General features: G+C 44.9%; 1 protein-coding gene across 1 annotated transcript in view; it reads right to left on the minus strand.

Moving 5' to 3' along the window:
• UTP6 (UTP6 small subunit processome component) overlaps positions 1-21,438 on the minus strand; it is a 1,596,914-nt gene that overhangs the window by 78,604 nt on the left and 1,496,872 nt on the right. Inside the window, exon 18 of the mRNA XM_044068038.1 lies at positions 19,826-19,898. Coding sequence (XP_043923973.1) covers positions 19,826-19,898 — 73 coding nt within the window. The remainder of the gene's footprint in view (positions 1-19,825; positions 19,899-21,438) is intronic.

The raw sequence follows: 21,438 nt of genomic DNA on the forward strand, positions 1-21,438 counted from the left end.
ATGTTAGAAGCCTTTTTACAAACGCCAGATGTTGAAGAAGAATGTCCTTGTTTTCTGCTTGAATGAGACAGTCGTCCAAGTAAGGATAAATCTGTATGCTTCTTTGTCTGCAAAATGCAATTACTGGTGCCAGGCACTTTGTAAAGATCCTGGGCGCAGTAGATAAGCCAAAGGGCAGTGCAGAGAATTGGAAATGCATAAAACCTGCCTTGAAGCAGAGTTATCTTCTGCACGTTTCCCTTATTGGGATATGCAGGTATGCCTCAAGTCTAGAGTCACTAACCAAGCGTTCTTGCCCAGCATAGGCAGTAGCTGTTGTAAAGTTAGCATTTTGAATTTTGGAATGTCCAGGAACGTGTTCAAATTCGATAGGTCCAGTACTGGACGCCAGGCATTGTCTTTTCTGGGTACCAGGAAAAGCCTTGAATAAAAACCTTGTCCTTTTTCCTGTTCTGGTACTGGTTGAATAGCCCCCATATCTATGAGGGACGTAACTTGTCTCTGAGCCTCTGCCCATTGATTTTGTGGCAGATCTGGCCAACTGTTTGGAATTGGCAAAGTATGGAAATGAAATCTGTATCCCTGGGATACTATGTTTAATACCCACTTGTCCTGGGTAATTAATTTCCAATTTTGAGCATGAAGTGCTAATTTTCCCCCCAAGGGGGCTACCAAAAGATAAGTGCTTGGTGATGGTAGAGGGAAGTCATTGAGACTGCTTACTGTAGGGTTGTGCTTTGTTTCCTCCAGATTTGGAGGTGGAGGCACCCCATTGCTTTGACCTGTAAGAACTGTGTGATTGGTATCTAGAGCCTTTTGAGTGGCAGGATTTGCCTTGAGAGGCTCTGTTGGACACATGAAAGGACCAATTTTTAGTAGGCCAGTGCCTACTGAATCTGGGAGGCTGCACTTGTAAGAAATCTTTTACAGTTTGCATAGATTTAGCTTTGTCTTCCATTTTCTTTAAAACCTCTTCTGCCTTATTACCAAACAGAGTATCATGCTGTAAAGGGGCATCCAACAATTTAGCTTTAACATGATCAGGCAGATTTTGCTCCTTGAGCTAGGCATGCCTTCTAATCACAGATCCATTAACTGCGGCCCTGCAAGAAGCCTCCAAGAAATCAAAACCACATTGCAAAGTATGCTTTCCAACCTGTTCTGCTGCATGCAATAATTCCTGTAATTCTTTATTTTCCACACAATCAGAAATCAAAATCATTTTCTGTTTCAATAGGCCCATAACATGCTGTTGATATTTAAGGATATGAAACTGGCAGTTTAAGGGCCTAATTGCCCAGGTTGCAGACATATAAACCTTCTTTCCCCATCTATCCAGTGCCCTGGGATCTCTATCAGAGGGGTAGGATTTTTGGCTGTGGAGGCCTTTACACCTTTGGGACCCTGTGAGACAGTTTCAGGATCAGCAGCAGGATTTTTGAATAGAAATTTGTGGGAGTCAAGAACCCTGTAATATTTGTCTGGCTTACTAGGAGCTGGAGGTAGGGAATCAGGAGCCATGCTTGATTCCGAAAACACATCAACAATATCTAATACAGGAGGTATAGCCAAAGGCCTATGCGGAGGAAGAAGGAAATCCCTAAGCCTCTTTTTTGATTCAGAGAAATCCTGACTCTCCCAATGAAAATGTTCCCTTAAAGTATGCAAGGTTTCTCCAAAAGAATAATCCTCAGGAGGAGATGCAGATAGGATGGATTCTTCTGCATCTGAATCCTCATAGGGTGGTATAAAAAAATCCTGATCAAAAGAGGAATCAGAAGAAATAGAAACCTGATCTGAAGATTCATAATCAGTGTCTTGCCTAGGCCTCTTAGCAGGGGGAGGGGGTTTGGGAACCCCTGATCAAGGTAATTAAGTCCTCAGCCATTTTGATCATCTGTTTTTTAGGCATAGGGGCCTGGGCACGTGGCTCATGCGTTGTTTTTTTAGATTTAGAAGTTGTTTTTGATTTTGTTTTTGAAGCTGGCGTTGGTTTTATATAATAATGTTGAGGCCTGAAAACACCTTCAGAAGCTGGTGCCTGCTCAGCGGCTCTGGACCCATCCAAGGGAGAGAGACATCTGCGGGTTCAATACTCTGAGAATCTTGCGGCATACCGGACTCCGCATGTGTCTCGGTACAGGCCTGCGACTGAAAAGTAGTGGGTATCAGGGGCTGTGAAAGTACCTCACTGAGTACAGGCGAACCAGCGATTGGCTTAGGAGAAGCTTCCTCGTCGGTTTTGGACCTCGACGGTCTGTCGCTGTCTTTCTTTGCGTTTTTTGTGAACTCCGGTAGTCAGATTGCTATCCAATGACATTTCAGGGTAATTAAATCTGGATCCAAAATATTTTGAAGCAAAAATATACCGATGCTTAATAGTGCGTTGGTTAAATCTAGCACAAAACCGACAGCAAGGCACATTATGATCTGGGCCTAGGCAAGGAATACAGTACAAATTAAAATCCTTATGAGGTATTTGCTTCCTGCAAGTAATGCAATTATTAACTTCTACTGACATCGGTAAGGAGCAAGAAAAAGTTTCCCCAACGGGGTACTTAGCTTTAATTGAAGACTTCGGTTCTGAAACTTGAATGCAAAACTTTCAGGAGTCGGCCGACCGGCACTTGCAAACTGCTTCTGCTTCGGGCACTGCGCGGCAAGAAAGACTGAATAAAATGGCATTGGCTGCAAGTTTTATACCCCTGACGACCTGACATCATGGAAGGGGAGACAGCAACCGACGAAGGTCCCAAGACTTTGTTATTCAGGCTGACTGAGGGCAACCTGCCAGCAGATTACCCACATGTAATGACTGCAACAGTGAAACACGAAGAACATCTGAGCCAAAGCTTGAGAAGGCTGGGAAAGCAAAGCCAAAGTATATCTAGATATGTGTATCTGGTAATTAATAGCTCTAACAGCTATAGTAGTAGTAGTAGTATATACCTTCTTACCCAGTGTCTTAAGGATTTTGCTTTCCTTATCAAAAGGAAAAAGCTTGGCAGAAGGAGATATTTGAGAAGATTTATCAGAAACAATGGAGACCACAAGATGGATCAGCAGAGAGGCACTTAGAGAAACTTGCAGTTATCTGGTACCTTATAAAATCCGCCATGTCTCTCAGGAGCAGGGGCCTGGGGTCAGGTGTTTTGGAGGAAAAAGCAAGAGAGTCCAGGAAAGCAGGAAGGACTGGATGAACTGCAGAGGGTGCGGGAACCTCCATTTGTAGCAGATCATAACGCTTTTGTTCCTCAGAGATCTGGGAGCAATCCCATTTGAAGAAAGTACAGTTTTGTACCTACCATAAATGTAGATGTCCGATAGGTATGCATCTGCAGTCATCACATATGGGCTGTCCTGCCTCAGGCAGCCCTTCGGTCGGCCGGATTCCAAAGTCTGGGTCTGGCCTCGGCTGATGTCGCACTTTCCCCGACGTCAGAGCGTCTGGGGTATAAAAGCATCAGCCAACGCCATCTTCCTCAGTTTTTCTTGCCCCAGATGCCAGGTGCCCTCTAGGAAGGCTAAATTTGGAGGAATGCAATAAAATTCCAAACATTTGCAGAAAAATATATACATATATATACAAATACACCATCCCCCAGCTAGCTAATAGAGGGGTAAGCACCCTAGGAATACCACAGAGGGGAAGGAGGGAGGGTAAACCTGACTGCAAATGCATACCTATCGGACATCTACATTTATGGTAGGTACAAAACTGTACTATGTCCTTCAAGGATGCATCTGCAGTCATCACATATGGGTAGAATACCATAGCCAATCTGGGGGTGGAGGTACTAAGTAAAGGATGGTGTAGTTAAGATACCCTGCAGGACTGCCGTAGCAAAACCTGCTCTGGATCTGGAGTATAAAGGTAAATTGTAATGCTTGGCAAATGTATGCACGCAGCTCCATGTAGCAGCTTCTAAAATGTCCTTGGTAGCCACCCCTCTTAGGAAGGCTGTGGTGGTGGCTGTGGCTCTCGTGGAATGAGGTCTAATGTTAGCTGGCACAGTTTTTCCATGAAAGGAGTAACAAAAATGAATGCAATTTCCTATCCATTTTGAAATTGTCTGTTTGGAAATTGCTTTTCCTTGGGCCCCAGCAGCATATGCTACAAACAACTGATCAGTCTTTCTGTAACTTTTAGTTCTGTCCAAGTAGTAGCGCAATTGTCTGTGTATGTCCAGGGTGTGCAGAAGTTTCTCCCCTTTATTTTGTGGTTGTGGGAAGAATGTAGGCAAGTGAATAGCTTGGTTCAAAGATACCCTGGATACCACCTTTGGCATAAATGTAGGATTGGTCCTCAAAGAAACTCTGTCCTGATGAAAGATAAGAAATGGCTGCACTGCCATTAAAGCTTGTAACTCAGATACTCTTCTTGCTGAGGTTATGGCCAGAAGGAAGGCCGTTTTACAAGACAGAAACTGTAGATCTGCCGATCCTGCTGGTTCAAAGGGAGGAAGTGTTAGTTTTTCCAACACGAAGTTAAGGTCCCAGGTAGGTAGAGGCGGTTTCCTTGGAGGATTGATGTTTTTGATTCCTCTTAGAAACTGTCTTAGGAGAGGATGAGAGAAGACAGGTGGATTAACATTGTATTCTGCTGAAATTGCTGAGGCATGTATCTTAATGGAAGAGTAAGACAGGCCATTGTGGAACAATTCTGCCAAATATTCCAGTATATGTGCCATGTTCATCAGTGTCACATCTAGGCCCTTTGTTGTGTTCCAAGTGTGAAATCTTTTCCATTTTGCTGAATATGCCTTCCTTGTGGAAGGCCGACGAGCTTCCATAATAATATCCTTCACTCTCTGGGATAGGTTATCCTGAGGAGGAGTCATGGTATTCTCCAGGCAGTTAGCTGCAAGGCTTTCAGGTTGGAATGCAGAGTCTTGAAACTGTGCTGCGTCAGTAGAAGTGGCCATAGGGGTAGAGGCCACGGTTTTGTCTGTGACATGCTCTTTAACAGTGGGTACCAGTGCTGTCTTGGCCAGTTTGGAGCTATCAGAATCACTCTGGGCTGCTCTGCCCTGATCTTCAGTAAGACCTTGGTCATTAATGGAAGAGGCGGGAAAGCATACACTGTTAGAGCTTTCCAGCTGAAAGAGAGAGCGTCCACTTTCCATGCTTGTGGGTGGTATGTTCTTGAGCAGAATTTCTTCAGTTGATGATTGTGTGGGGAAGCGAACAGATCTATTTCCGGCCTTCCCCATGATTGTGTTATGAGTAAGAAGATGTCTGGGTGCAGCATCCATTCGTGTGCATCCATGGTAGTTCTGCTTAAGCTGTCTGCCAGTATATTGTCTTTCCCTGGCACGAACTGGGACTGTAGCTGTATATTGAGTTTCAAGGAAAGTTCCCATAGATTCACTGCCAGTCTGCAAAGAGGGTAGGAATGGGTACCTCCTTGCTTGTTTATGTACCACATAACTGTGGTGTTGTCTGTCCTTATGAGCAGGTGGCCTTGATGAAGGAAAGGTTTGAAGGCCTCGATTGCGTGTATCACTGCCAGCATTTCCTTTTGGTTTATGTGCATGCGCAGCTCTTTTTGTGACCATAGCCCTTGGATACATCTGCCCTCCATGTGTGCGCCCCAACATTGGTCTGAAGCGTCCGTGGTGATGGTTTGGTTGGCTCTTGGCTTGCTGAAGGGCAACCCGCTGTTCGACTGGCAGGCTTGAGCCCACCACAGAAATTCCTTTTGAAGGCATGGAATGAGTGGGATCAAAGTTTCTAAGCTGTGACTGTGCTGAGTCCATAAACTCCTTAGGTACCATTGTAATTTTCTCATATGCAGTCTTGCTTGTGGAATCAGAAGAATGCAAGATGCCATGTAACCCAGGGCCTGCAGGATTTTCCTTGCAGTCAGCTGAGTTTGTCTTGTCAGATTCTTGAAGTAATCCGGTAGTTATTTTTGTTTTTCTTCTGTGAGAAAGGCCATTTGGGTGGTTGTGTCTAGATCCGCACCCAGAAAAGTTATTCTTTGGGATGGAACAAGTCTTGATTTGTGGATGTTGACTGTATATCCCAAGGCCTGTAGCAGGTGGATGGCATAGTCCAAGTCCTTTAACAGAATTTGCTTGCTGTCCGCTTGTATAAGGCAGTCGTCCAGATATGGGTAGATTTGAATCCCCTGAAGTCTGCAGTGTGCAATTACTGATGCCAGGCATTTCGTGAATACTCTGGGCACAGTAGATAAGCCAAAGGGCAATGCTGAGAATTGATAATGCTCTGACCCTGCAAGAAATCTGAGGTGTCTTCTGCAGCTTTGTCGGATAGGGACATGCAGGTATGCCTCCTTGAGGTCTAGAGTCACCAGCCAAGACCCCTTGCTCAGCATGGGAAGGAGTTGCTGTAGTGTCAGCATTTTGAATTTTGGCACAATGAGTTAAGTATTCAGTGTGGACAAGTCGAGAATAGGCCTCCATTGATTTTCTTTTCTTGGAACAAGGAATAATCTGGAGTAAAATCCTTGGCCTTGTTCTGAAAGAGGTACCTTTTCTATGGCTTTCATTTGCATTAAGTTGGTAATTTGCTTCAAAGCCTCTGCCCTCTGATTTGGTGGCAGGTCTGGCATGCCTTTTCTTTTTGGCAATGTGTGGAAATGGAACCTGTATCCTTTGTCTATTATTTGCAGTGTCCATGTGTCCCTTGTAATGCTGTGCCAATTTTTTGAGAATAAGGAAAGCTTTCCGCCCAAAGGTGCTTCTAATTGAGCCCTGGTCGGCGGAGTCAAAATAAAGTCATTGACTCTGTCCTGGTGTAGCAGTTGTAGTTCCTGCACTACCTCTCTGGTTGGGAGGCTGCCACTGACGGCCTCTGTAGGAGCCTCTAGCTTGCCCTCTACCTCTGGCACGTCTATTCCTGCCTCTCTGAGATCTGTCTGAGTCCGGAAAGGACCAATTCTTAGTAGGCCAATTTCTGCTGAATCTCAGTGGTTGGACTTGCAGAAAGTCTTTGACTGTTTGCACAGATTTTGCCTTTTCTTCAAATTTCTTTAAGACCTCTTGAGCCGTGGGACCAAATAATTTTTGCTTTTCCATAGGAGCATCCAAAAGCTTAGCTTTAACATGGTCTGGCAGAGATTGTTCCTTCAGCCAGGCATGCCTACATATAAACTGCACCTGTCATAGCTGACCTACATGAAGCTTCCAATGCATCATAACCACACTGTAAGAAATGGTTACTAACCTGCTGGGAGTTATGCACCAGATCCTGAAGGGATTTGCGATCAAGGGGTTCAGGAGAGGACAGTTTCTTATGCAATTCATCTAACAAATACTCTTGGTACTGTATCATATGAAATTGACAATTTAATGCCCTCATGGAAAGAGTTGCAGAAGTATACACTTTCTTACCCCATCACTCTAATGCTCTGAACTCCCTTTCAGAGGGTAGAGGATTTTTAGCAGTGGCAGCAGCAACCCCTTTTGGGCCCTGGGAAATAGTTTCTGGATCAGCAGAGTGGGCCTTGTACAGGTGTAGGTGTGAGTCCGGGACCCTATAGTACCTATCAGGTTTGGCAGGAGCCGGAGGGAGAGAGTCAGGGGCTGTACTAGCATCAGAGTACACATCATCAATGACATTCAAAACAGGAGGTATAGCTAAAGGCCTATGCTGAGGTAAATGTAAAAAAGTCCTTAATCTCTTTCTAGAATCAGAGAATTCCTGACCCTGCCATTGAAAATGTTCTCTCATAGAGTGTAATGTCTCTCCAAAGGAAAACTCTTCAGGAGGGGAGGCCGAGGGAATAGATTCTTCAGCATCAGAATCCTCGTAGGCCGAATAAGCCTCCTCCTGGTGGTCTGACAGAGCAGAGCCATCAGTGGACTCATCTGAGGAGTGGGGGTCAGAGGGCTCAACCCTGGGCCTTTTGTCTGGAGGTGGTTGAGAGCCCCTGTCCGGATGAGGTTGAGAACCTCTAATTAAAGAGATAAGATCCTCTGCTAGGCTAAGAATCTGAGAGCCAGTAGAAGGTGTCTGAGAGGAAACCTTGGGAGGCAAAGCTTTAGTAAGTTTAGCAGCTTTAGCCCTAGAAAAAGCCTTAATGGACATGGAAGCAGGGGGTCTGGCTGCCCCACGTGCAGGAGTAGACTTGTCTAAAGGAATGGTGTCGGAAGGTTCCTGGACACCGGTTTCAGTACGTAATTCAATAACCGATTCGGCCGGGGCCTCCAGGGCCGAGGTAGTCGGTTGTGCGGTTTCGGTAATAGGAAGTACCAAGGACTCGGTTTCAGCCGAGACCGAGACACTCGCGGGTAGGCCTGACCGTGGTTTCAGCCGAAACCGCGGGCCGCGTGTGTCGGTCCTTGTCCTTCCGTTTTTTAACTAAATGCGAAGTCGGAGTCTCCGACGGCATCTTATAAGCAAAAATAGCCCCAAAGAATTCCTCTGCAAACTCCGACCGACGTCTAAGAGTTCGTCGGTTGAAGGAAGCACAGGCTGAACAGGCCGAGACGTCGTGGTCTGGGCCTAGGCAGGGGAGGCAGTAAGAGTGGAAATCCTTATGAGGTATTTGTTTCCCACAAGTTAAACAATTATTAACTTTATCTGAAATCGGCTGAGGCAAGAAAGAGTCCCCAACGGGGTACTTAGCTTTTACGAAGTCTTCGGTAGCTAAATCACAGGAGCTGGCCGAAACGGCACTTGCGAACTGCTTCTGCTTCGGGCACCACGCGGCAAGAAAGACTGAGGAAGATGGTGTCGGCTGATGCTTTTATACCCCAGACGCTCTGACGTCGGGGAAAGTGCGACATCAGCCGAGGCCAGACCCAGACTTTGGAATCCGGCCGACCGAAGGGCTGCCTGAGGCAGGACAACCCATATGTGATGACTGCAGATGCATCCTTGAAGGACATCTCCCTCATCTTATTAATGGTTTCTCCAAAGGAAAGTTCTTCAACTGGGGAATCTCCCTCATTAGACTTCTCCACAGGAGAAGCATATTCCAGAGGGGAAGTAATCTGGGTGGATTACGCAAGACAGTCTTCATCAGAAAAGGAATCCTCAGAATCAGGAGAGAGAATCTGAGGTCCTGCATGGGAGAAGTGAAAGCAGGAAGAGGGAGAGAGGAAGAAGGCGGCTTCAAAGCCATCAAGGCCTTTATAAGACCCTGGGAAAAGGCATCCCAATCAGACTTAGGGGTGAAAGGAACGTTCGGATGTTTGGTCTTTTGTTTTTTCTTAACATGTCTTTCAGTATGAGGAGACAAAGAAGAGGAACTGACACAGGCCTAACTTTCGGCGTAGACAGCAAAGGATCCCTAGTCAGAAGAGCAGGAGCGTCGCCGGAGTCCTCCAGCAGAAAAAGCTGCGGTTCCCCTATATTGTTTGGTGTGAATGTCTGCATTGCCTTGGACGTACTAAAATCCAAACCCTTGGGGGCTACCCAAGAGGTACCCACCGAAGAAGCAGACCCGACCTCCAAATGTACCACCGGGACTTCACAAACCTCAAGGGGGACGTCAGAGGTAGGAGGTGCAGCCAAAGACGTTTGGAGTTTCTGGGAGTTTGCAACAAATTATGAGGGACACCATCAGTATTAAGAGGATGACTACCCTTTTCCTAGTTCCCAAAGTATTTCTCCCAACCATTAAAGAAGGTGTTGTCCAATTCCAAATAGACAACACACTAATGTAGTACATAAGAAGAGAGGACTTACTTACAATTTTTGCAGGTTAGCCATGGAATACTGGAAAATGGCTTTGAAGAAGGGAAGATGCATCTCCTCCAACCAGTGTGTGGTAGCAGACAAGCTCATTATGGCAGTAACAACTGAAATGTTGGGACCTGCTTAAATGAGTCCTGTAATGCTGAAACTGAATGGGCAAAAAAAACAGACTTGCATAAAATAAGTCTGAGATGACTACTTTCAGAATATTCCGTTTTCTCAGATATATGAGATATATGACAATCTCGGAGTTAGTATATACGAGTTTCAGGGGTGCAGGGAGGGGCTTGCCCCACTGCAAAAAAAGAAGTTTTGGCATGCTGTCACTCAGCATTACAAATGCTGACAATATTGGAGTCAATTAGAACATATGCAGACCCACAAAAATGGATGCTTCACAAAGACATTTCTAGATGTAACACATGGCATGACATGACGTATAAAGCCATGTCCAACCCAAAATTAATGGACATGCTGCACCTCAGAAAATCCAAATCCCATCGAGCTACGTGCTCGAGAGACTTGAACCGCAGCACTGAAATAAAAAGGACATGCTGGAGGGACAGATTCATAACCCAGAGGCTCCCTTCACTCTGGAAGCACAGTATACTAACCTCAAAATAGGGCATAGCAAAATTAATTTAAAATGGGTGGTGAAAGCCAAACACACTCTGGCTAGGCTTATAAATGCCCTAGGGCAGATAGCCTAGTATGAACCTATGAACCTATGGGGTATACCAGAAATAGACATGTTTGCGTCTCATCTAAGCAGACAGCTGAGATTGTTTTGTACAAGGATGCCAGCTCCAGGAGCCTGGACGACAGATGGCTACTACTTGGATTGCACAGGTCTGTCTTCTTTATGCTTTCCCCTTTGATATCCCTGGTGCTGACAAACAGCACAGGAGCAGAAGGCCAGGGGCCAACAATGATCCTCATAGTCCCCTTTTGGCTAAAGCATCACTGATTCCCTTTTCTTTTTTCAAATGGCAAGAGGAAAAGTAGTACTGCAACAGCGAGTGGACCTGCTATTGCAGAACAAAGGGTCTCTGCTAGTCTAGACACACACAGGCTGGCAGCTTGGATAATCTCTCCCTAATCACAGGCAGGCAAAAATTCATGGAGGATATGCTAAATATTAGAAAGGAGGCAATAAAGGAGGCTAGACAAACTAACCACAAGAAAATGATACCTAGCAAAATGGAAGAGGTTTTCCTTCTGGTGCCATCAGAAAGGCTAATGTGGCACTGTTCCTAGAATACCTGTCATACCTCTGCAAATCTGGCTTAGTTTACAATTCCATAAAGTTCATTCATCAGCTTTTTCAGTTTGTTGACATATGGATCCCCCTCTTTATTCTAGTCATTATGTTAAAATGTTTTTTAAGGATCTTATTCACCTTTGACCTCATAGGTTGGTACTAAGCTATTGGCCCTAGGGCCTATACAAGCCTAGCCATAACAATTCCCTGGCTACTACTTCCCACAATATTTACTTCCCTGGACCCCTGTCTAGCAGGGTGACTGACGTGATCCCAGGGTGAATTTCCCATCTGCCATTCAATCATCAAGGTTCCTTTTGAAGAGGGCCAAAGAGGCGCTTTGCTTGACATGCATGGGCAGTCTATTCCAGAGTCTGGGGAGTCTCATAGGAAAACAGATCTACCAATGTACTTGCATTGTACACTAGAGAAAGTGTCTCCTTTTCAACCATCAGGTTTGTGCACTGTTAAATTTCTTTTATGGAAAGTGCTATTTTTGTGGCAGTTAATTCTGCTAGGTGTGTTTTAGAACTATAAGTACAACTATAAGCGAAGAACCCTTTTTGGTTTTTCATCAGCATAGAGTGGCCCCCTGCATACCATTCTCACTTCTGTGCCTAAAGCAGTTACTCAAATTACTCTGAACCAGACCATCCAATTACCAGTCTTTCCGTAAGGCACAAAATGCAGGGGGGAGAGAACTCTACACTCCCTGGTATTCCCTACATTAAACAACTGATCAGCTGTCTGTCTGCTTTACCACGGGAAAGGAAGGAAGGAAGAAAAACCTGAGAACATGCAAACTGTCAACAAGTGGGTGGGGGAATTACATTACATTTTGTTAACAGCCCAGCCACAAAAGATCCCACAACCCTTCTCAGGGGAGGGTCTACCCAAGCAATTCTGTCTGCACTACAACCTAGGGGCAGCTTCCAAAGGCAGAGCGGGGTTTGCTTCTGCTGTCCTATAAGGATTAATCTGCAAACAATTTTGACTACTCTGTCTTCCACTCACTACTTTGGAAAAATTCCCAAAAGTGAAGAATGCAACAGCGAATGCTATAATGAGCATGGCACAGTTGTGTTAGGAGCTTATCATAATTTTAAATATTTGGGTATTTTCCCTTTTGCAGCCCTTATTCCCTCCCACCTTTCTCCCTTTTTTTCTGTCTGCTTTCGCTGGGGTTGAGGGGGCAATAATATATATTTAAATTCTCTTGTTTTCTCTTGGAACTAGGCAAGCGACCCTGTTTTATGAAAGATTCTCTCTGGATGCTCTGGATTGGGCACAATGAGGTGGATGCAGCTGGTGTGGACTCCCTACCTGGTCCAATGTGCTCCTCTAGCTTTCCAGGGTAAGAAAGACCTGATGAAACAGCCAATGAACTCCTTATACTGCTGATTTGACACTAGAAGTTTGGTGTTGGCTGAAGCACTAAAGGGGAAGAAAAACCTGAGCACAGTGGAAAGTAGGTGGCAGGCTACATTAGACTCCACTGCAACAAAACCTACTCCTCCACATCAACAATCCCCTTTTTTCTATTTTCTACATGGGGATAGGGTGTCATGTCAACTGTTGCCATCTCTCGATTTAATGCCACTCTCCTACCTTCTTCGACAGTCATGCCTGACTTTTGTAGGTCTTCTCTCACACAATCCATCCACCTCTTTTGCTGCACACTTTTGTTTCCTCTTGCCTTCTTTCTGTCTATCCCACATCATCTTCACCAGATTGTTTTCTGCTTTCCTGCACGTGCCCAAACCACCGTAATCTGTTCTCTTTGACCTTCTCTGCAATTGCAGCTACTTTGGCTTTTGCTCTGATGCTCTCATTTCATCAGTCCCACAGTGTGCATCCTATCACCCATCTTGGGCACATCATCTCATCACCTTTAGCTTCCTCAACTACTATGTCCTTACTGCACAGGTTTCTGTACCATACAACAACACTGGTCACACCACTGTTTTGTACACCTTACTTTTCAGCTTCTTTGGCATTCTTCTGCAATACACTACCCCTAAAGACTCTTTGCCAGTTGAATGCAGCACCTCTGATAGTAGATTTGACCTCATTCAGACTTCTCCACCACCACCCCTCCCAGACACCTGAAGCTGTCAACCTGTCCCACTATTTCCCTTTGATCTCAACTGTCAGCTTCTTCTGATTTCTCCCATTTACTGCCATTACAATGGTCTTAGCTGTACTCATTTTCATCCCATGGCCTTCAGTTTTGCATTACATTCCCCCATCCTTTGCTGAAGTTCTGGCTCAGTCTGCCCGTAATGCCACATCATCTGCATACAGCAACTTTGTGGACCTGTTCCCTTTGACCAGTTTGCTGATGTAGTCCATCACCAGTGTGAAAAGCAATGGGCTCAGAGCTGAACCCTGATGCAAATCCACACTCACTGGGAATGCCTATGTGAGACAGAACACTTTTCATACAAGTCACTGGGTCCTTGTACTTAGCTTGCACTAATTCTACCAATGTTTCTGGGACTTCAAACCACAGCAGAATTGACCAAATTAGCTTTCTTGAGACCTTGCCATAGGCTTTCTCCATGTGTAGGAATGTCCAGTTGGACTATTTCCTCATCTCTAGCTTCTTCTCAACTCTGTCTCACTGCAAACATTAGGTCAGTTGTGCTGCATCCTGATTTGAATACAAACTGCTCATCTTTCATCTTACTTTCTACTACTCTGCATATTCATTTATCAATCACACTCTCCAGAACTTTAATACAATGTGACAGGAGTATGATACCTCTGTACTGCCCACACTTGTGGATTTTCATGTTGTTCTTGTACACTGGCAAGAGTATGCCTATTCTCCAGTTATCTGGGATATGCCTTTCTCTCCACACTGCTATGAGTACCCTCAGGAGCCATTTTCCCTTATGTCACTCAACATCTTGATCATATCTGCTGAGACCTAATCTGAGCCTGCTGCTTTTGCCGACTTAATTCTTTAGTGCTGTTCTTACATCTAAGGGGGACTCCTCCTCCTCTTTAATCATAAGCCATTTCTTGGGCAGTACAGCTTCTGTGGCTTTTTCTTCATTCAGAAACTGCTGAAAGTACTCCTTCCATCTGCCTTTGAATTCTAGGGGGCTGGTGAGCATGTTACTGGCAACCCATATGAAGGTTGTCTATCTTTTTTTACAGGTGCCCAGATTGTTACTAGGCAAATGATCACTAGGGCCCTTACAAGTCTGGCAATGTACCCCAAACCATTTGGGTCCACAGTATCATGGACATCCACACCTGAGAGTGTCTTCGAGGGTTCAGAACCTTGGTGAACTTCAGAGTACCTGAAATATCTTCCCTGACTAGGATTTGAGGAACTCTGTGTGGACTCTCTGGAATAATGAGACATGGTTTGTCTGAAGTACTCACTTGCAAGGCCTCAGGAGTCATACCGGCATCCAACAGGGGCTCAATAGTGGGCAATTGAGAAGGTATCTGATGGACTGTGGGTTCGGCAACCTGAATGGGTATTTCTGACTTAAATGAGAGGCTGCAAGTTATTTTGGGGACTTAATGAGTTTCTTCTTTGGCAAAAGGGTGAAACTGGATGCTAAGGATTCTGCAATTTTGGCTTGGACAATGCATTTTAGATGCTAACTTTCGAGGAACGCTTTAAGGGAGGAAAGCCTCAACCTAAAGGTTTTAGGAAGAAACGACTGGCAATTGGTGAAGCAATCATTTTCCAGAAGCTGGTACAGGAACGCTGATGCATTGCTCTTTTTTACTCCAACTCCTCTCTTAGTTAGTCAGTATTCTTTCAAAGCCTGATCCGTCTTTTCTATCTCCCACTTTTTCCTGCAATTCTTTCATTTGATGCCTTCCTGGACTTCTGCATTCCATCACCAGCTTTCTTTATGTACCTTATTTCCAGACCTGGCTCAGTCACATACCTGATGTTCTGTCCTAACACATGCTGTTTTGGAGTGCTGCTATTCTTCAACTCTACTTATTTGCTCTTCTTCCTGAGGTGTTAGAGCACTAAGTGACTCCTTGAATTCTTATGCTTTTCTTCAGTCATCTTCCAGGTGTTCAGTCTAGTCTGTGTTCACCACAGGGCCTCCTCCGACCACTGCTTGCGGCAAACAGAAGTTTAAGTTTTGGGCCAACTGCTTATGACTTTACAATTGCTGATTCTACCCCAGTGCCCTTTCCTTACCTGGAGGAAGTCTACCTGAGTTGCATGCTGGCTACTCAGTATATGACATTGTGACCGTCTCTCTTACTGAACCATGTGCTGGCCGCCATCAAGCCATTTGCCAAAGAGAAATCTAGACTTGCCTCTCCTCCTTTATTCCTGCTGCCCCACTCATGACTTACCAGGAAGTCCTAATATCCTATTCTGTCTGTCCCAATATGTTCATTCAGGTCACCCACTATCAGCACCACTTCATGCTGTCCTGCAACTGCTGTCTGAGGGCACTATTTTCCTTGTTATCACAACTCTACTGTGGGGCTCAGGTTAAGATTACAAGTACCGTTTTACCCTTACATTGGAGTCTAATTGCCATGAGAGTCACTAATTCTGAAGACATCCCTCGCAGTCTTCTGAAGCCTCTCCAGCACAATTCCCAACCCATTTCTAGCCTGCCCTCCTCCTGAGTAGCAGACTCTGGATCCCAAGCTAAGTGGCTTTGTTACACTGCCCTTCCATGGAGTCCTCCACTTCCAAGCTGTGTCCTATAACAGAACCTACACAGAACCTACACTAACACCTCAGACAGTCACAGGTTACTTCTGTGAAAACTGTAGTCTCATCTACACAAACGTTTAATGATGTGCTGTACTTGCTCTTTAAAATCTCACCCAGGTTTGCCCTGAGTTTTCTCCCACATCACAAAGATGTGCCATGGGTGAACTGATAATCTCCAAAATTGGTGAGTAATGTGTGCGTATGTATACACTGTGTTACTTCTGTGATAACTAATCCTTCATCGTTCTTACACCCTCTTTCCATCTTGCATGACAATGCCGGAAAAAGGCACTTTCTCACTCGTGGATGGTTGAATCCCTGGCTTGCAGAAGTAGATGCCTGGTGATGGCAATCAGGAGCTAGTCGTCCAGGTACAGAAACACTTGGAATCCAAGACGTCTCAAGTGAGCTGTCACTACTGCCATGCATTTGGTGAACACCCTGGGGGCTGTTGTGAGACCAAAGGGCAGAGCATGAAATTGGTAATGACTGGCTCCTAGCCGGAAGCACAAATGACTCCTCGATGCTCTGTCCATTTCTATGTGGTAGTATGCATCTTGGAGGTCTATGAAGCACATTCAATTGTCTTTCCCTAACAGAGTGAGTATAGACTGCAGTGTTACCATTCGGAACTTGGACTTCTTCACTGATGTGTTTAATTTGCTGAGATCCAAAATGGGCCTCCAGTCCCCTGTTTGTTTTGGCACTAAAAAGAATCTGGGTAAGTTCCGAATCCTATCTGGTCTTCGGGGACGGTTTGGATGACTCTCTCTTGAAGCAACTTTTGAACTTCTATAGTTGCTTGATCCCTGTGATTGGGTGGAACATCTGGGATTTTCTTGGTGGTATGAGGTGGAAGAGAGTATGGAGTATCCTCTGGAAATTATTCTTTGTACCCACTTGTCTTGGGTGATGTCATGCCAGGCTTCTGGATACAAAGATAAGCGACCCCCGACTGGCTCCAGAGAAGCGCAGTCAGGCCTCACTTCAGGAGCGCTGATAGGGATGTCCACGAAAGGAATCATGGCCACCCTGGTTTTGCAGCCCCCCTGCCTCTAGGGTGACATCCACCATTACTTCCTCCTCCTCCTCTGCCTCTGAAGGAGGAATCATCCTGTGCATCCAGGAAAAATCTCTGAGATTTCTTGAACCACATTTTCCCACCTCTCTGACCCTTAAGGTATGGTCTAGAAGGGATGGAAAAACGTACTCCCATGGCAGACAGAGTTTTCCCTTCCTGCTCGCACCTGGTGAGTGCATCTTTTACCTTTGGTCCAAACAGAGAGGAACCGTCAAAGGGGGCGTTGGTAAAAGTAGATTTGAAGGGCTCCGCAAAGTTACATAAACGCATCCAGGAGTGTCTCCTAAGGGAAACTCCTGAACCTGCTGCCCTACTCTCTCCATCTGCTGCATAAGATAGCAACCCTCACGGAGGAGTTAACAATGGAGTTTAAGGTGGACAACTGAGCAGTAACCTTCTCAGGGACTCCTTCGGCTATTGTACCTTGGAGAGCATCTCCTAGCTCCTTTAAGAGATCTCTTTGAAGCCTAGTAAAATGGGTGAGGTAATTCAGTGATCCGAGTGTAAATGCTGCTGAAGAGAAGATACGCTTCCTGTATCTATCCATCGTTTGAGACTCCTTGTTTGGTGGATGGACAGATGAAGAAGTCGCCGCTAGTTCCTTCTTTGTGGCTGCCACCACCACCATGGCATCTACAGGCACACCTTTAGTCAAAAAGTTTTTCTCTTTGGGGCCTGAAAGAAATTTGTTGGGCCTTCTGGGGACTGGTTCCATGGCATCAGGAGTTTAGCACACATTTCGACTAACTAGGTCCAAGAGCTCATCGAAAGGTGGAGACATCCAAGAGGCTGAAGGGTGAGACCCGAAAGCCTTCAGGTACATTGACTCCTCATCAGAATGGGTGACAGTGGGCCAGCCATCTTTCTGTTTCAGGATATCTACAAAGGAGATATCATCAGAGGATGACATAGGGGACCCTTCTGATGCCTCAAGGTCAGTGTCAGAGGTGATGGATTCATCAGGGAGTCTATATGCTTCCTCTTGCAAGTTCTCTTCCAAGAGGGCTCCTCAGAAGGGTATTCTGGGGAGGTCCCAGAAGACTGGGGGCCACATAATGGGGGCTCCTGAGGCTACGGGTCTCTGCTGCCAAGAGAGAGAGATGGTGCTGAGACAGAGGTCGCAGCTTGAGGGGGAAGAGCATCAGTACCCTTGTGCGGAGCTGAAGACCTAGACAGCATGCTCCTCATCATCTTGAATGCAGATGTCTCTAGCTCTAAGGACAATCCCAGTTCCGAGGATGCGGAAGAAGCCCTTGGCTCCAAAGCGATCGTCTCAGAGACAGATGCAGGATCCGAGCTCAGCCGAGCTGACACACCAAGAAGTAGGCTCGAAACTGAAGTCAGGGTCCAAGCGTCCCTGTCGGGGCCGACTGGTGAGCTTCGGCTCCTAGACACCAAGGACGGTGTCGAAGATGTTGGAGTGGAACTTGGCTCCGAAACAGACATGAGAGGTACTGGAACCGAAAGTTCTACAACAAGTGGCACTGATAGCTCTGGCTCCGAAGCACCAACATGGCTTGGAGGAGGAACAGCAACAGGGAATATGGCCTTAGATGGCTCCGGAACCGATTAGGTCAGAGCAGGCAACAAATTAGCTAGCGCAGATGACTTCAAGATTTTAAGCACTACTCTCTCTACATCCTCTTTGGAAAGACTCTTGGAGGATCTGGAAGATAAGGTAGGTGACCTAGATCTCTGCAAAACGGAGATCTGAGAGTTGGGGAGACCGGCTCCGAGGTAAATGCTCAGTAGTCAGCTCCGAAAAACTTGGGGCCGACACTGGAGTGTCGATATCGATAACCTCGATCGGCTCTTAGGACAGTGGAGCCGAAGAGGTAGAAGGTTTGTCCAATTTTGAGATTTTCTGAGGAGGTCCACATAAAACAGTCTCTTGGCTGACTTGACCTTCTCTTTTTTTGAGGAAGGAGATCTGGAATGCAAAGATGAAGAGCTGGTTAAATTCTCCTCAAAGGAAGGCTTAAGGAGACCTTTTAGAATCAATTTGTTCTTCCTTTCCTGGAGAAATCGAGAACTGAAGGAGTGACAGAAAGAACATGTTTCCTGAAGATGTATGGCACGAGACAGTAAACACAATTACTATGTCAGTCAGTTACTGACTTTTTTTGAGAGCATTTGAGACGCATTTTAAAACCCGAAGGTTTATGATCCTTAGACATGTTTACACTAACACAAACACAAGGGAAAAGCAGAAAGAGAGGACAAGGTCCTCTAACTAAAATGGGCCTAGCCCTGCAAGAATCACTGCACACAAGGAAAAAACAACAGAGGACTAGGTCCTCTTACTTAAACAGGCCTAGCCCTGCTCACAAACAACACACAAAGACGAGCAAAAAACAGAGGACTTGGTCCTCTAACTTAAACGGGTCAAGCCCTGCTGAGGAAGCAACACCAGAAAAGGTTAATAGAGGACTAGGACCTCTAACTTAAACGGACCTAGAAGTAAACAGAGAAGAAGCTACCAAAAATTGCAAAAATTCAACAACGCGCTACTAGCTAATAAGAATTAATAAAAGACACTGCACACAGCTATCAATTATAGTACTATTCTGGTGAAAAACACAATATTAGAATAGGTCCTAACCCAAACATGGACCTGCGCTAAGATATGCAAAATATAGCAAAAAAAAAAAAAAAAACTAGCACACAAGAAAGGTATACCACATAGGGAACAAAAAGGGCCGGCGGAAGCAACGGCCAACAAGTTTTCTGTAACAACTTCACAAATTTTGAAAAACACACTGTTTTCTATCTATAATGACTAAGCTGTATAAACTAAGCTAATACTATTATGACAAAAATATCACTAGAAACAATAATAATGAAGGAAAAATCCAACTTAGCCACGGGCAAGAAAGACAGCACTTCTGAACTCGTAGATGCGGCAAATGAGATCTGGGGATTCTTACCAGTGCACTATGGGATACCTACCTTGCCACGAACCAGCTGAGATACTTCGAGCTTTGTAATCGGAGCAGGGGATCGGCTCCGAACCCATATGTAAGAATGAAGGCGAGACAGGACTACAGAAAATGACAAGTTAAAGGAAAAACAAGGATGACACAGAACACTCTCATACCAGCATCTGTTGAACCAAATTCCCTCAGTGCACGTTCATAGTATTCACGCAAATTCAGCATTTTCGGGGAGTCCTTCAAAAAAAGAAAGCATTATTATTCAGATGAAGATTTTAAACCTTGCTTTAAAACAATATGCATTCTATATTATGTATTATCTTGCTCTCTATACTACCAAAGACCAGTACTCAGTTTAGCAACTTTTCTTGAGCCATGAGTGAATTTACCCAGTAAAAAGCATTTACTCTTTTTATGTTATCCAGCAAAAAGGCACTGCATGTTCCCTTGGGTCTCAACCTACAGTGTTAAGGTGTCAAACTGCTCAACCCATAAACACCATGGTACTCATGTGAAAATGCAAGCATGTATGACTCTCAATATGTCTGCAAAACAGTCCCCAGAGCGTGAAGCAGTACTTCTGGAAAGAGTTTATGTACTGTCCACTAAGTGCAAACATCAGAATGCAAGGGCGGAATGTAAGAGTAAACAGTTTCTCTAAAGACTTAATACTTTATATGGGTTAACGCGGTACACATTAAGACCCACATCAACTGTACTGCGTGCACCCATTTTACTGGACACTGCTGTACGGCACAACCCTGACAGCACTTAATCAAAAACCCTGACCTGTTGTCTAGGTGATGGAAGACTGATAACCTTCTCAAGCAGTAAAAGGATGTTACCAACAAAGCTGTTCAACACAAAGCCATTAAATATGTGGAACAGGTGCTGTGCATACAGCCAAGGGACGTGTACAATTTTGAAGTGACACTTTATAGCTAGAGGGCATAAAGTATGGCTGTCCAATAATAGGCACCATCGAATTTACTCACTACTGGCTTTGATCCCATTAATGTGCAACTCTTTCCACAACACAACATTCCCTCTCCTTTCACTGAGCAGATTACCCCCTTCCTGTAAAAGAATGCTGTTTCTTACAACAACTTCCAACTCCCACTTCCCAAACATGAAGCACTCTTATCTGCAGTGCGTTCTCTCTGCCATTTACCCACATTCTTGTCACCAGAGAGTTTACCAAACTACTTCCCAAATGCCAAGAAATCATGTCCATTCCTACCATCTACACAGTGTAGTATCATTTCCAACTTAAGTTTCTTCATGCAACTTAATTAAAAACTAGCATTCATACAATGCCCTACAAGTTATTAATGGTGGCCACATGGTATACAATAAGCCCGCATACAATATAGCACTGAAAGCAACATACAACACTCTACAATATACAGACATATACTGACTTAATAAAACTGTATTCAGTGAAAATAGTGAAGGTCTAGTAACTAAAAACAGGAAAGACAGGTGAAAGAATAAGGAATTAAGAGCTGTACTACTGTAAATATACAATGGTTCCAAACACACTGATTTTCTGAGATTTGGTGTGCGGCTTTGAGACCCTCATAAGGATAGGCTAAAGATGTGAAAACTATTCAAAACCAATGGGGTAACCTTGACTTCCAAGATGACAGCACACTGAGTAACAACTTAAGTTCAGCTATCCTAGTATGAAAACAGAAACTCAGAAAAAAAAGAGAGTGAGTTTTGTCTTTTGGGGTAAATTTCAGTTACTGGCTATTAAGTGCCCTGCCTGGATGCC

Source organism: Protopterus annectens, chromosome 4.part0 (genome assembly GCF_019279795.1).
Source record: "Protopterus annectens isolate FY-2018-M chromosome 4.part0, PAN1.0, whole genome shotgun sequence".
NCBI lineage: Eukaryota > Metazoa > Chordata > Ceratodontiformes > Protopteridae > Protopterus > Protopterus annectens.